This window comes from Mustela nivalis, assembly GCF_964662115.1.
Source record: "Mustela nivalis genome assembly, chromosome: 9".
NCBI lineage: Eukaryota > Metazoa > Chordata > Mammalia > Carnivora > Mustelidae > Mustela > Mustela nivalis.
The window spans coordinates 18,260,644-18,276,796 of NC_139028.1; the positions used below are offsets into that span (position 1 = coordinate 18,260,644).

General features: G+C 50.7%; 1 protein-coding gene across 2 annotated transcripts in view; it reads left to right on the top strand.

Annotated features, from left to right (window-relative positions):
* Positions 1-16,153, top strand: part of ZBTB16 (zinc finger and BTB domain containing 16) — a 183,116-nt gene that overhangs the window by 121,211 nt on the left and 45,752 nt on the right. For both annotated transcript variants that reach the window (XM_082682722.1, XM_082682723.1), the window contains exon 4: positions 1,911-1,997. In XM_082682722.1, coding sequence (XP_082538848.1) covers positions 1,911-1,997 — 87 coding nt within the window. The remainder of the gene's footprint in view (positions 1-1,910; positions 1,998-16,153) is intronic.

A 16,153-nucleotide genomic window follows, 5' to 3' on the forward strand; every position in this document is an offset into this window, starting at 1 on the left:
AAACACTTCGCATCGTGCCTGCTGTCTGGTAGAGCCTCAGGAGATCTGAGATGGTTGGAAAGCAGCACTAGGTTTTTGCTGTGAATATGTGTAAGAAGTTCTACCTTGGGCCGCCTGGATGCTCAAGGTCCTGGGATTGAATCCCGCCTTGGACCCCCTGCTTAGCGGGGAGCCTGCTTCTCCCTCTCCCTCTGTCCGCCCCCCCCCGCCGTCTTGTGCGCTCTCTCGCTCTGTCAAATAAACGAATGAAATCTTTAAGAAAAAGTTCTGCCACTCATACAAACATAAAACACAGGGTTGGAAGGAACAATGTGCAGGGTGTCCTGGAAAGGGCAGAACAGAGCTGGTGTGCTTGACGCGTGCACCCTGAGGTCTTTAGGATGCAGTGGGGTGGGAGGGGTCAGAGGACTGGGACCAGCTGTGCTCACATGCAGAGACTCGGGCTGGGTCCAGCCATGCCTTCCAGGGTAGGTGGAGACGGCTCCCCGTGGAGCTGGGTGGCTCACTGGTCAGGCCTCATGGCCACGGAGAGGAATTTAGAATCAGTGCAGACTGTGAGCCATGTAACTTCTTGAGCAAGGATCAGGAAGGAAGCAAGTGGCCTTCAAGGCACCTGCATGCATTGGGTGAATATGGCCATTGTTGGGGGGGGGTGGCCATCCTGGGTCTACCAGCCGTCTGGGGGCCACCCAGCAAGGGCCTGGGTGGGGCAGTGAGAATCGACAGGCATGACAAGAGATGCATCTAGAAGACATTTCGAATGAAATCGGCCGAGGCTTGAGACAGGTGCCCCCTGAATGAAATCACTGATCAGAGCCTTAAAGACTGTTTAGCAAATGGTAAAAAGTCCTATTTGTCTTGACACTATGGCCTTGTTGCTTTTTAATGGTTCAGAAAAAGTTTGCCAGTTTGAATCACACCGAACTGATTGTATCGGTTCCACAGGTAGGTACAGTAACAGGTTCCTACGGGGTGCCGGGTCCATGCCGCTGAGCGTGGGACAGCACACTCCCGCCCTCAGAGAACTTCCGGGGTGGCAGGAGACAGCGAAGGTGCACAGGCATTTCGGAGAGTGCAGTGGTGAGCCTTTGATCTGGAACGTCCGGGGGCACAGGGACAGGCTGCGTCCCCCAGATGCCAGGCAGAGGCATGGAAGCCGGTGCGTGGATGGTGCCGCCTGTGGGGAGGGCATGAGGGACGAGAGCGGCAGACACGGGAGGAGCGGAAGGACGAGCAGAGGCCTCTCGGTGGGGAAGAGCCTGGGCCCTTCGGGGAACCCCAGCGGCTGAGTGGGCCTGGAGTCGGGGCAGCGAGAGTGAGGGGCGGGAGACAAAGCACACATCTTAGCTCGTCCAGAAGGGCTTTGTGAGTCTCGGTGAGGAGTTTGGATTTCGTTCTGAAGACACAGGGAGTCATTCGGGGATTTTAAGCGATCGGGGGCTGGGGGTAGTTGGGGGCAGACAGTCTGGTTTTGGGTGCACTGAGTTGGGGGCTGTCCAAGTAGAGGTATGTCTGCCATCCCTACTTTCCCGTAAGGTACAGTCTACGCAACGGGGCCCATCCCCCCCGTCTAATCCTTTACTCCTCTCCGTGGAGCCAGCCCCCCAGAATCCTGCTGCTTCTTGGGGCATCTCATCAGGACCCCCACTCTGCTTGTGTTGGTTATTCTGATTTTGTTCCCTCTTCTCTCTGGGTGACCCTGGATGGGGGCATCTGGAGCTCATGTGGGTGGGTGGGCACATCCTGGAGGAAGGGCTAGGCTGGCTGCCAGGGCCAGCCGCCGTGCCTGACTCGGGATCTTCGCAGGCATCCAGCCCCTGCCCCAGCTTCCACCTCCAGTTTGAGCCCAGGACTGCTTCCACACAAGCAGAATATCACTCTCACGGTGACTGCCTCCCCTATCTTTTCAGCGGGTGCCAAAGCCTTTGTCTGTGACCAGTGTGGAGCCCAGTTTTCGAAGGAGGATGCTCTGGAGACACACAGGCAGACCCATACCGGTGAGTAGACTGACCCCCGTTCTCCAGGTCCTCCAGTGTGCCGGCATACTCCTGAGCAAACGCGACATCTCATGGTGTCCTGTTCAGCTACTCTCGTGTGTGAGGCTGGACGGCAGGAACCTTGACCTTGTCCCATAGCAACAGCTGTCCTGGCTGAGGTCTCCCAGGCCACGAGGGCCCCCTTTTCTCAGAGCCTTCTAGCAGGCTCTTGTTGAGGTCTTAGAAGGTCCGAGATGTTATCTAGCATCCCCTTCCCTTGGTGAACGGTCAGGAAACCTCTTGCACTCTATCTGAATACCTCTGAAACCCTCAGTGGCCACAGCGGGCTGCTCTTCCCGCTGTGAGTCAAGTCACCGTAAAGGAAAGCAGTGTCTGCGTAAGGACGCACGGGAACCGTTCAAGCTGACAAGGTCACTGTATTTGGTTAGAGCCCTGGTCGCTCGGCGTCAGTGCCGTCACCACCGTCAGTCATCGTTACTGTAGCTCAGAGCCCTGGGGCCGCCTTTTGGAAACTCTGTAAGGTGGGAGGCTCTTCTTGTGTCATAGATGAGGGCCCTGCATGGAGGGACAGTGACTTCGCCTACTTCAGGGTGGGGCCAGGAGGGGTGCCCGGGTGGCTCAGTTGGTTAAGCAACTGCCTTCAGCTCAGGTCGTGATCCTGGAGTCCCTGGATTGAGTCCCACATCAGGCTCCCTGCTCAGCAGGGAGTCTGCTTCTCCCTCTGACCCTCTCCTCTCATGCACATTCTCTCTCTTTGAAATAAATAAATAAATAAATGAGTGGGGCTAGGACTGGGTCTCACCTTGTCTCTGCCCTTCCTGCCTGTGAGACCAGGGATCCATCCTTGAAATGGTCTTACTTGGGGTCCCCTCGTCTGTTAGAAGAACGGAGTTGTAATCGTACCTACCTCCATAGCGTCCTATTGTCACAGGATGAAATAAGATACTTTTTTAAAAAAAGATTTATTTATTTATTTATTTATTTATTTATTTGATAGAGACAAGTAGGCAGAGAGGCAGGCAGAGAGAGAGGGAAAAGCAGGCTCCCTGCTGAGCAGAAAGCCCGATGTGGGGCTGGATCCCAGGACCCTGGGATTATGACCTGAGCCGAAGGCAGAGGCTTTAACCCACTGAGCCATCCAGGTGTCTCTAATATGAGATGCTTTATTGGAAGTGCTCTGCAGAGTTTTGGCTCATAGTAAGCATTTCATATCTAGCACTAGGTATATTTAAAATATTTATGGACTTCCCCCAATGTGCCTGGCTTGCCTGTTGCATTTAAGGTATGGGGACATATGAGACAGCATTTCTGCCCCCCCCCCCCCCCGTGGACCTGTGATTCTACCGGGGAGACAGTATAGGCACATAAGTGTGTAATACTGTGTCAGGTAACGATACATGCTAGTAGGAAAATGAAGCAGGATAAGGGGAAGAGAGTGATAGGGAGAAAAGTCATATTCCAGATTAAATGGCCAGGCCTTTCTGAGAAGGTGACATCTGAGCAGGGTCCTGATGTAAGGGAATGAGCCTCTCAGATGGAACAAGCACTTGAAGAAGCCCTGAAGCCAGGTTAAACTTGACCATCTCAGGGAACAGCATGAAGAGCCTTGTAGAGGGAGAGTGGACAGGAGGGCGGAGAGTGAGGGGCAGAGGGGTGGTGGATGAGGCAAAAAATCAGAGAGGTTTCTCAGCCTGGGCATGGAATTTAGATTGTATTCTCCATGTGCTAAAAGTCCATTGGAAGGGGATAAAATATTTGCAAATCATATCCCTGATAAGAGACTTAGAGTTAGAAAACATAAAGAATTCTTAGAACTCAAAAATAAAAAATGGGCAAAAGGTCTGCATAGCATTTCTCCTCAAATAGACAAATAGTCAATGAGTGCATGAAAAGTTGCTCGACACCACTGGGCCAGGGGAAATACAAATCAAAATGATAATGAAGTCATGTTTTGCACTCATCAGGGTATGGCTATAAGACAAAATACAGGCAGTGAGAAGTTTGGGGAGGACGTAGAGAACTCTGAACCCTACACGGGGCTGGTGGGAATGGAAAATGGTGTAACGGCTTTGGACAGCAGTCTGGTAGTTCCGCAAAAGAGTAAACATGGCATTCCCATATGCATGGCCGCTCTACTCCAAGGTGTCTCCCAAGAGAAATGAAAACATACGTTCCCACAGAAACTTGCACGTGAATTTTTATAGCAGCGTTATTCATAACAGCCAGAAGGTGGAGATGACCCGGTGTCCGCCCACTGATGAATGGATAAGCAAAATGTCACTTATGCGCAGGATGGAATATTATTTGGCTATAAAATGGGGTGGAGTGATCCAGTCTACAAATAGATGAACCTTAAAAACATCTTGCTCAGTGAAAGGAGCTGATCACAAAAGCTCTCACGCTGTATGATTTCCATTCTGGATGTTTCATCCAGAATGGGCAAATCTAGAGACAAAAAGTAAATTTGTAGGTGCCAGAGGCCGGGGGAATTTCGGGGAAATGGGGAGGGACTCGGGAAGAGGTGAGGAAATGTTCGAGAATGGATGGTTGCACAACTCAGATTATAAACTATTGAACTGCACAGGGCATGAGTCACATGTTGTTGGTATGTGAATGATAGCTCAGTAAATACACATACACCCCACAGATATGTGGACAAACATGTACAGAGAGAAGGAAGTAATAGTCCACTGGAGGGTTTTGAATGGGAGAATGACATGACTTGATTCATGTGTTTAAAAGCTCACTCTGGCTCCTGTGTTGGGAATTAACCACGGGGAGTGTGTCGGTTAGTAATTGCTGTGTAACGAACCACTCCACCAGCAGGTTAAAGAATAGAGGGTTATTATCTCTGACAGTCTTGTGGGTTGACTGGGCTCCGCTGGCTGCTTTTCACTTGGGGTCTCTCATGAGATACGTCAGTCAAGCCGTATGTGGGTCTGGACATGGCGGATAGCTTCCTCACTTTCCATACTTGCCACATAGCCTCCTTCACAGTAGAGTGACCTGAATTTCTTCTGAGACAGGTCAAGGCCCCAAGTGTTTGGAAGTGAGGTAGGCTGAAAACCTATAGCATCCCTTCCGCCATGTTTTATTGGCCAGAGCTGGCCCAGGTCAGCCCCAGACTCAAGGGGTAGAAGGCTAGACTTCCCTTCTCAAGGGATCATGACAGACAGATCCAGAGTGTTATATGGCAGCCATCTTTGGAGACGGGCTGCTAAACTACCACAGGGGGCTAGCATGGAAGAAGGAAGACCAGTCTGTTGCTGCTCCTGGTACCACCATTATGTCGGTGGTATTTTCGTGTCCTGTGACCTCACACGATCTGCCTTTCCCAAGTGGAAAACGTGGTGTCACAGGCCTTGGTCTGTGACCGTTGGAGGAGGGCCTTCTAGATGAGCATCTCCCTGACTTGGTTAAAGGGAAGGTGACTTGACCGTGATTTTGCCCAGGGTTCTGGAGCCAGTTATTTTGAAAGCCAGGGCAAGACCCAGGTGTTCCCGGGGTCCAGCCATCTCCTTCTGGCTAGACCACACATGGCAGAGAATTGCCCTCTGAGATTTCTGATCTGGGGCCTGTGGTGACCAAGCAGTGGGCAGCTTGAGCTGTCCATGCAGATGAAATCTGAAGCTCCAGGAAGCAAGCCACCTCCCAGCCAGAATCAGAGGCGAAGGCTGAGTTGGCAGGACAGGAGGCTGTTTGCAAACGGACCCCGTGCACTTAGTGAGCACCTTCTGTGTGCCTGGCATCCTCCACTGAGGGGGGCGGATACAATAGGGATCAATGCAGACAAGCCTCTCTGTTTTTATCTTAAACAACTTCATTGAGATGGAATTCACATACTGTACAGTTCACCTGTAAAAAGTATACAACCTGATGATATTTGGTATATTACACTATTTTTTTAAGCATATAAGTCAGTGGTATTAATGACATTTCCACCTGTTTTTAGAATCTGGGTTGGTTCAGTTTTGAAAATTGAGAGGTGTTTTAGGACCAGTGCTTTTCTAGGATTTATTAAGTCAGAGAGGCTTTGGAAGTGGCTGACACCTTCCAGAGAAGGCTATTTGACTAGTGGTTGGAAAGAGAGCCTGGAGTTTGTGTCAGAAGCCTAAGGGGGGCTCTAACTGCATAGGTGGGGTGCCAGATATACTTGAAAGCCAACGGGAGGGCAGAGAGCACACCAAAGAGGAAAAGGAGCCGAGACCCTGGGAACAAGGAAAGTCATGGTCATGCTGCTCTGTATTTCTGATACCTTCTTGGATAAAAGCTATTTTTCCATTATACCCATTTAATAGATGAGAAAAAAGAGGCCTAGAAGCCACCCATTAGGAAGTGGAGAGCTGGCGCTTGGCCCAACTCCATCTTCAGCCCTCTTCCCACTGCCCCCCACCTGCCTCCGGGGTGACTTACTGTGGTCCACAGGTGTGTGGCTGAACGACTGGGGAGACCTTGTTCAGAGATCCTTTTTTTGCTCAGGGCCTTTTGGATCGCTGTGACCCATTTAACTAAGGATCCCCATCGCCCTTCTGGGACAGGATACACCTTGTCTGAAACAAACGGAGTCTGGGGGTTCCATGCCCAGAGCTGCCGTGTTGGGGACTAACAGAGCGAACCTGCAGCATGACGTCGGATGGGTGATCAGGACGTCTTCTAGGTGTCTTTGAAACCAAGAAGTGAATTTTGTAGAAAGTAGCTCTCATTCCACTTTAGCCCAACGAACGGCATCTTGACGTGTCACCCTTCTGACGCCACTTAACCCGGATTTCTTTGGTGGGGTGTGTGTGGGTGACTTCTCCGACACCCCCTCCCCCAGGATCTTGGTGGGCTCCGGCTGGTGCTCTGGGAGGCCCTGCCTGTGGTTGGGCTGGGCTCGGGCTTTGTTGTCATATTTCAGCTTTCTGTTTTGGTACAGCGAAGACTTTGAGGAGATAAACAGAGATCACTTTACACCTTTTATATTATGACAAATACATATTGCAAAACACTGCTGCTTCCAGACTGTCGGGCTGCAGAGCAGCGAGGAATTAACAGCTACGCAGCTCCCTGAGATGCCTGTGCTTCATTGACACATCAGATTTTTTTAACTGTTCAGTAAAATAAAAAGCGAGAAAACACGCGCACACGTGCTCGCGCACACACACGTACGCACTTACACACTCCCCCAGCGTACCGCGGAGGTTCTATATTGGGCATGTCTGAAATTAGCAAGTCGTTCTTTAAGTCCAGATAAACTGATAAATACCATTAATGGCTTAATTTATACTCTGCGTTTGAAATTTGACACATGGACACTATCTTGGCTCAGGAAACACAAGTGGTTTTGTGCCAGAGGTTTTAATGACCGATCAGTAATATAAATTGCTGCATCACTGAACAGAAATAGCTTCTCCGTGTCATTTGATCTGGAAACTTCTCCGGCCAGGCAGCAGTTAATAAATTTAAAAATAATTACCCTCTTTATTCAAAGTCAAACTAATTAGGAGTAGGTTTTACAAATCATAATGTTGTTCAAGCCACTGTACATCCCCGTTTGGGACCTGAGCGGGCCTGGGGGGCAACAGAGGGGATCGGGTGGCGTTAATTAGAGGACAGGGAAGCTGCCTTGGCTCTGAGCTGAAGGCAAGGAGATCACAACGGTCTTGAGCGTGCCCTGCATGGGAAGGAAGCGGTGTCGGGGAGGGGCCTTGGGGGGGACCAGTAGGAACTTTCAGTCTTTTCATTCATGTGTAGGGACATCAGAGCAGACGCCTGACTGTGTCACGAACATGGGCAAGAGGGACCATCGTGGGTCTGCGTGGGTCAGGCCAGAGAAGCCAGGAAGGGTGTCTGAGTGTATGGCTGCTTGGGGAGGACTGACCTGCCCGAAGACGGGAATGGAGAGGAGGCTCTCTGGAGTGCTTTACCCACTGGGCAAGTTTCAGCCCCGAGAGGGTGGCTCAGGTTTGCCTTATAGGCTTCAGGGAAGGTGCTCCTTCAGGGCCTAAAGTCAGAGTGCGAGGTTCGGGGTGGTCTGTGCGTAGTGCCCCCCAGAACTTGGGACCTGGTGGCAGACCATCTAGTATCCAATCCTAGTTTGATGATCTTGGGCATGTTGCTTAACTTCTGTAAGCTTTGGTTTCCTCCCATGCAACATGAGGGTGATGGTGGGGTCTGTCCTATAAGGGGTGTTGTGAGGATTTAATTTGATCATCCGTGTAAAGCACTCAGCCTAGGCCTCACCTGGGTATTTCACCATCCAGGAGCACCAGGAGCATGCCTGGCCACGTTTTAGAGGAGGCCTCATTGGTTGGTACCCTGGAAGGCTCAAGAATTTTGAATCTCCTGCTGGTATCCTAGCCCATGTCTGCTACCATCAGGAGCCTGGGAATTCTGGGTCTCTGCCTTCTTCAAGTAGACTTTCTGTGTCTGCCGTCGCACCTGAGACCCTCCTCGTGCCCTGGTGAGGCAAAGAGGCAGACAGACACGGCTAGAGCCATTGCCAGGTTTAAGATTTCTGGGGCTAGGGGGGCACCTGGGTGGCTCACTGGGTTAATAAGCCTCTGTCTTTGGCTCAGGTCATGATCTCAGGGTCCTGGGATCGAGCCCAACAGTGGTCTCTCTGCTCAGCGGGGAGCCTGCTTCCCCCTGCCCCGTTTGTCTCTGCCTGCTTGTGATTTCTCTGTCAAATAGATAAATAAAATCTTTAAAAAAAAAAAAAAAAGGAATTCTGGGTCTAGGAAGTATAAGGGTCATCTGGGAGGCCCAGGACACGAGGATGACCTAGATCTCTAGACCTGTCCTGCAGACATACAACTGTCCCCTCCAGCTGACTTGAATTAGACTATGCAGCTGCTTGGTCCACTCATTCTTTCATTTATTTCCCAAGTTTTAAAGTGTCTACCATGTGCAAGGGCTTTGGGGAACTGATAGATGAGGGTGAACAAAATCTGGTCCCTGCTTTCCTGAAGATGACAGTGTTGTGAGGTCAGTGAACGCAGGGGCTACTTGCCTTGGGTGCAGAGTAGACAAGAGCCGTACTCTATTGGATACTTCGGAGTTCCGATTTTATTTAGGTCTTGGCTGTAGTCCTAACACAGACACATTTTTCTTCCCTATTCTTTGCCAGAGAAAACTTAGACCCAGAAAGATCAAGGAAGGCCAGCCTGGGGGACAGCTAGCTTGGATGCCTGGCCTTCTGCACCCTAGAGCCCATGTGTTAATGCTGTCTTCCCTCCCCAATGGGGACTGGGCCTTGAACCTAATATGCAAATAGGGGTCAACAGCCTGTGAAATCAGGGGGCAGAAGCCCCACTTTGAAAAAGGGGGTCAGTTGAAAACGAGCAAAGACAAACTAGAATCAGAACCCAGGAGTCCTTACTTCTATTCCAAGCTTCTCTTGACTTTGACTACAGAATATGGCTTTCTTTTCCTGGCCTAGAAAAAGTTGCTTCATTTCCACATTCCTGTGTCCCAGAAGAAGCCGCTCAGGCAGATGCAGATGTTGACTTGCGGGTTCCCCTCCCCTTGGTGTTGGCTGCAGAGGGACGGTCCTGTGGTCCAGAAGTGGCTAACACACCTGGTGGCCAAGGGCGGCCATGCTGTGGGATCTGCTGTGAAAGCAGAGAGCAGGCGCTAGAGAGAGCCCTGCCCCGGAGTACTCTCCTTTTCAGTGTCAAGGAGGCTAGGAGGCACCTTCCTAGAGCTCTGGAGGGAGGAATCAGTAAGGACACCCACACTCTGCAACAGGGTGACGGTCCCCTCCCTGTGTACACAGCTCCCTGTGTAGCAGAGCTACACCCCACCCTGGTATTGAAAGCCAGCTGCTTCTGCTGGCCCCTCTCTCATCCCTGATAGGTTAATGGTGCTTGGGGAGAACTCCAGGGATGGTCTCTGGCTCTGACTTTCAGAACAGAAAATAAAGTCCTTGTTTGGAGGACGTTCTGTGGGGGGTGAGCTCGGAAGGGGCGTCAGGAGGTACAAGTGGGGGAGAGGGTCTCCAAGGGGGGAACAGCCTCATTCCATACTCAGGATGGCTGCCCACCTTGCTCCTCTCCTGCCCCAGATCTGGCAGAAGGGCAGTGCTGGGCCCCGAGGAGCCTCGTCAGGGGTCCTGGCCCCTCTGTCCCACGGCAGTAGGTGAACCAGCAACTGTTCTGCACGCCCCCCACCCCCGCCCCGCCACCCCAGCGGGGCAGAAGCCAGGTACCGGCCCCAGTGGAGGAGAGGGTGGAAGGCAAAGGGCCGCACGATGACCAACTCAATCTACCTAAAACTTCATGGGGACAGAAAGGCAGAGCGAGCCTCAAACCCCTGCCCGAGCTGGAGGGCACGGGGGAGGACAGGTCATGGGAGGAACACATGGATTCCATGCATGCTGGTGTGACCTCCCCATTGAAAACATAATAGCCTCTGACTTTTATAAATATCAGGGATGATTTGTATAGCATTTCACACGGTGTGCCAAGGAATTGAACATGAGAAAGCCCGGGAACGGCCAGGGAACGTCATGGGCACTTTGGGAGGGAGAGTCATATGCTGCTATTCGTACAGTCAGTGCACCAGCGTGGACTTACTCTTGACCTATTTCATGCTGTTACTATAAAGGCATGTTTGATGCCTAATATAGAGTTTTATTTTCCAAGCGCAGGGCTCTCGGCTTTGTCGGAGCTGCTCGCTGTGGAGTAGGGAAGGACAACTCAGCTGTCACCTGCTGGCCCAGACAAGCCATCCTTTACCCTAGTGGCTCTTGGGCCCCTCTGGCTCCCTTCTGGGGGCGCCCCTCCATGCTTCTTTTCAAAGCTAAGAAGCTTTATTTTATTTAGAGCAATTTTAGGTTTACAGCAAAATCGAGTGGAAAGTACGAAGGGTCCCCATGATACTCCTGGCTCTCCCCCTACTCACAGCCTCCCCCACTGTCAGCGTCTCCCACCAGAGTAAGACTTTTATTGTCCCCCGAGACCCTACACTGACACCCTGTAAGCACCCAGCGTCTACAGTTTGCATGATGGCTCACTCTAGGTGTCCTGTGTCCTGTGGGTTTGGACAAATGTATAATGACCTGTACCTACCAGAGTTGTGTCATACAGAGTAATTTCACTGCCCTAAAAATCCTCATGCTCTGCCCATTCATCACTACAGTACCTTTTATGAAAAGCATTGCTGCTTTGAATGGTGCTTTTAAGGGGATTGGTGGTGCTTGGTTGTCTTAAGGGGTAGAGGAGGAAAGTTCACCCAAGACCAGACTGGGTTTGAAAAGGTTGGAACTCATTGACTCAGTCGACCTCTTGAACATCTGCTCTGTGCCAGACATCGATGCCGAGCCCTGGGGTGCAGCAGCGAGTGGGACTCCTAGGGTCCCTGCCTTCACCAGCCTCCCATTGTTATGGGAAATATGGTGGCTGTGATTGTTGTGTTGTGGGTAGCATGGTGTATGGAAGTGATAATGAGTTACGAGAGAACTGAGTTCTTCTCTGGGCTCTGTCACAGGCTTGCTTTGTGACATGGAAAGAATTGAATTGTTTCTCTTCCTCTCTCGAATATTGGGTGTGCGAATTGGGCAAGAAAAATTGCTGTTTGGGGGGTTCTTCGGTTCATAGCACAGTCTAAATTCTGATCCTGTATGGGTAGTCTACATTTTCCAACCTTAATTTTCACCTTTGTAAACTATGATTAAATTATATGTGGTTGTTGTAAGGACTGAATCAAAAACTCTCTGTACGGGGCTTAGCCCACTGCCTGGGATGGGGAGCACGCCTTCAATGGCGGCTTCTTGCTTGGGTCATTTTTAGCTATCTGTGCCGTCTGTTCCTCACCAGAAGACATGTTTATCTTTCACTTTATTTAGATGCTTATTCAGTAAAAATTTAAGTGAATGTTATGTCTGAAGAAGGAATTAAAGATGAAGCTCTTTTGTATCTTAAAGATTACCCCAGAAATTTGAGGGAAATGATAGAACTTGGTGTTTGAGGACTGTGGCTCAGACCTCCTGCGGTGCCGAGCATGGCTGCTTGTCAGAAGTGATCTGACCTGGTGGGCCACACCCTGCCCCAGTGGCCGATACAGGCAGGGATTTAAATAGTACGTCTTGGGGTGCCTGTGTGGCTCAGTGGGTTACTCTGCCTTTGGCTTAGGTCATGATCCAGGGTCCTGGGATCGAGTCCTGCATCGATCTGCTCAGCAGGGAGCCTACTTTTCTCTCTCTCTGCCTGCCTCTCTGCCTACTTGTGATCTCTGTCTGTCAAATAAATAAATAAACTCTTTGAAAAAAAAAAAAATAGTACGTCCTGTTCAGGAGAAGGACTAGGATTTGAGTCATGGGGTCCTGGTGGTAAGTCTGCTGGGCTTCTGGGACGCCCACTGCTCTGCTCTTCCGAGCTATTCCTTCTCTCTTAACGTTGTCCTTGGGCAAGGCCCGACAGTCAGCCCCAGGCCCCCACTTGGACCCCGGGTCCCCTCCCCTCTCTGTCTTCCTGTTCATCCCATGTGTTTTTCTCTCCTCTACTGCTCTGCCTCCGCTTCCAGCCCCTACCCACCCCTCCCCCTCAAGACACAACCACCGCCCGAAGACAGAAAGGAGTTAATAAAAACCGATGTGTAACTGAAACTTGAAAAGCCATAAATCGCCTTGTTTTTTCTAGGATGTTGGTAGCATTTTGATTTAATAGTTGGACAAACACAAGGGCCTATTTTATTCAGAGTTTACAGGCCTCAAGGCTGTTATTCCTCCAAATTTAATAGCATTGAAATTGCAGGGTTTGCTATAATTTGCCTATCGCTTTCTGCTCCACCATTGATGTTTATTGTCAGCGGGATGGAATCTCAATCCGACTCACTTAGATAACATGTCTGTTAAACATTTAGATAATTGTACCATCATTAACTTGTCACATTATTTTAGAGATTCAAAACAGAAGCAGGGTAAGTAGAGGTAGGGGAGGTGGGGGGAGGAGGAGGAGGAGGAGGAAGGGAAAAGCTCCCCTGAGTTCAAGGACCAGGAGATGAGAGTTGATTTTACACCCTTGACATTTCAATGGAGGCGTCTAAGTTCCTGCAGAACGAGGCCGAGGCTTGCTCGCTGCTGAAGCAGGGGGCCTCTCCCGGGCCCGGCCAGGCCCTGGCGCAGTGCAGCCGATGCTCGGAGACCCGCAGCCTTCGTTTCGGCCCCGGCTTTGGCCTTCATGTACCAAAGATCAATTTTTTAGCCTCCCTTAGGGTTGCTGATTACAACATTTTATGTAATTAATTACAAAGCAATGAGAACACCCGAAATGTCCAAAGGTAAGGAATCTGTTAATTATAGTACCTGACATGGAAAGATGTCCATGATGTTTTGTGTGATAGAAGCTGGTTAGAGAAAATAGGTTGTATCGTGTGGTGCCATTCACTACAAAACACAGAAGCTGTCCCGGAAGATTCTAGAGGGCTCTCTAACTCTTAACAGTGAGTATCTTTAGAGAACGGGATCACAGAGCAAAGGTGGTTTTACTTTCTGTTTTATCTATTTCTGAACAATAATAATTATAATACGTATTTATAGGCATGTATCATCTATAAAATATAAAAATGAAGGTCACATTGTAAGTAAGAAAAATAGCACTTAAAAAAAAAAGATGTTATTTATTTGACAGACAGAGAGAGAGACCGTGAGAGAGGGAACACAAGCAGGGGGAGTGGGAGAGGGAGAAGCAGGCTTCCTGCAGAACAGGGAGCCTGACGTGGGGCTCGATCGCAGGACCCCCAGTTTATGACCTGAGCTGAGGGCAGATGCTTAATGACTGAGCCACCCGGGCACCCCAAAATAGCACTTTTAAAAAGGACTTTTTTTGGGCGCCTAGGTGGCTCAGTTGGTTAAGCGACTGCCTTCGGTTCAGGTCATGATCTCAGAGTCCTGGGATCGAGTCCCGCATCGGGCTCCCTGCTCCATGGGAAGTCTGCTCCCTCTGACCTTCTCCCCTCTCATGCTCTTTCTCACTGTCTCTCTCTCTCAAATAAGTAAATAAAATCTGAGAGAGAAAGAAGTGGGGGAGGAGCAGAGGAAGAGAGAGACACAGAGTCCCAAGCAGGCTCCCTGCTGAGCGTGGAGCCTGACTCGGGGCTCAATTCCAGGATCATGACCGGAGCTGAAACCCAAGTGTCAGATGCTTCACCAGTGGAGCCGCCCAGGTGTCCCAAGGAGGAGGACTTCCCAAAAGAAAAGGCTTCACGTTTAAGTAATTGGAGTTTAAGAGCCACCCAGGGCTTAAGTGTCTCAGCTACACAGCCGCGACCCAAGCCTCCTGTCTTGAGTCACCGCTTCTGTGTTCACCAAAGGCCTGGACAGGGGAAGCAGGGTGCAAGAGAGATTTCCATTACACCGAAGTGAGGACTGAAGTCCTACTTATTAGGGTGACTGAGGCCAGAGGTAAACAGGCAATTCTGGGAGCAACGAGGGTTCAACAGTGGTGGGATGTGAGCTCGACATCTACAACCACCCTCCAGAAATTCTGCGGTTCATGCCCCCTGGTCCCACATGGGGGACTGTGGTTGTGGCTGGCTGGCTTTGGAGCCCATGTGATGTCCCATGTCCCCAGGGCCTTCTCTGGACTCAGGCAGGAGAACTCACTATTGCCGTCCCCAGTTTGTGCACGCCCAGTGACATGGCGGAGTAGGGGGAAAACATGCGAGTCAGTAAGCAAGGGTTAACGTTTTCCCGATCGTACTGTAAATAATGCAGCTGTTTGGGGGTGGGCAGGACAAACAATGTAAATATTTCATAGACTGTAGGCTAAATAATATATATATTTAGAAAAGCAGCTTAAATATTTCATATGCTGTGGCACAGACTTCTGCCAAGGGGGGGTGAAGTGGGTTACGGAGGCTGGTGGGGAAGGAGGGGGTCTGTGGTTGCCTGTGGTGGGGACCCCGAAGACCAACAGAATGTGTTTGTGAGGCTGGGTAGGCACAGGGACGGGCAGCTGGCAGATCCTGGGAACACGAGAAACCAGAAACCTCAGATTTTTTTGAAACCATCCTTTAAATATCCTATAATCTCTGTCTTGTCTTTTTTTCTCTTCTCTCTTACTGTGGGAGAGAGACAAATGAAACCTTATGACATGAATTTATGTTTAAAAAAGCAACTTCCAAGCCAAGAGAATTGAAAACCTATATCCACACAAAGACTCAGACATGAAGGTTCCCAGCAGCATGACTTGCAGCGGCTAAAAACCAGAGACGACCCAGGCCTGTCCCACCACTGACGAGCAGAGGGTGGTGGAGTATTACGCAGCCATAGAAAGGAACCGGGGGCTGAGATCATTTGCATGGCATGTGCGTGGACCCTGCCATGAAAGAAGGCAGACACAGAGCTCTGCGTGTCGCAGGGTTCCGTTTATGGGGCGTGTCCAGGCACGTCTTAGAGGCCGAGCCCGTTGGTAGTTGCCTGCAGCCGACGGGGGAATGGGGAATGCCATCTGGGGTGCGTGGAGTTTCTTTTTGGGCAAAGCAAAGTGGGGCTTGAGAGTGTTGGAGACGGTTGATGGTGAGTCCATTCAAAGCCATCAAATTGTGTGCTTTAAAAGGTAGTACTCGGGGCGCCTGGGCGGCTCAGTGGGTTAAAGCCTCTGCCTTCAGCTCAGGTCATGATCCCAGGGCCCTGGGATCGAGCCCCACATCGGGCTCTCTGCTCAGCAGGGAGCCTGCTTCCTCCTCTCTCTCTCTGCCTGCCTCCCTGCCTACTTGTGATCTCTGTCTGTCAATAAATAAATAAAATCTAAAAAAAAAAAAAAATAAAAAATAAAAGGTAGTACTCCTCTAGGGTTTGTGAATTGTGTGGCGGCTGAAACAAAAAGCAGCTCCCAGGGGTGTGGTTGGTTTGTGGAGGCTCGGCCCGGTCCCCTCAGCCTGCCATGTCACAGGCCGTCCTAGACAGGAGGCGGGGTCAATGCCAGAGGGACCGTTCGGACAGTCATGCTGTTCCCAGGAGGCACCAGGGGGCTCCAGTCCTCCTGGGCTCAGTGGTGCCTCCCTCTGCTGCCCACTCTTCCATTTTCAGAGTTGGGAAATGGGAAAAGTAGGAGGAAAGACACAGCTCCAGACCTGCCACGGGGGAGAGACGGGCATCTGACGACCTCCGTCAGGGAGTCTGGGGAGTTGCCGTCTGGGTAGATCTCAAGAAGAAAAGCTGGTCCTTACCTTGC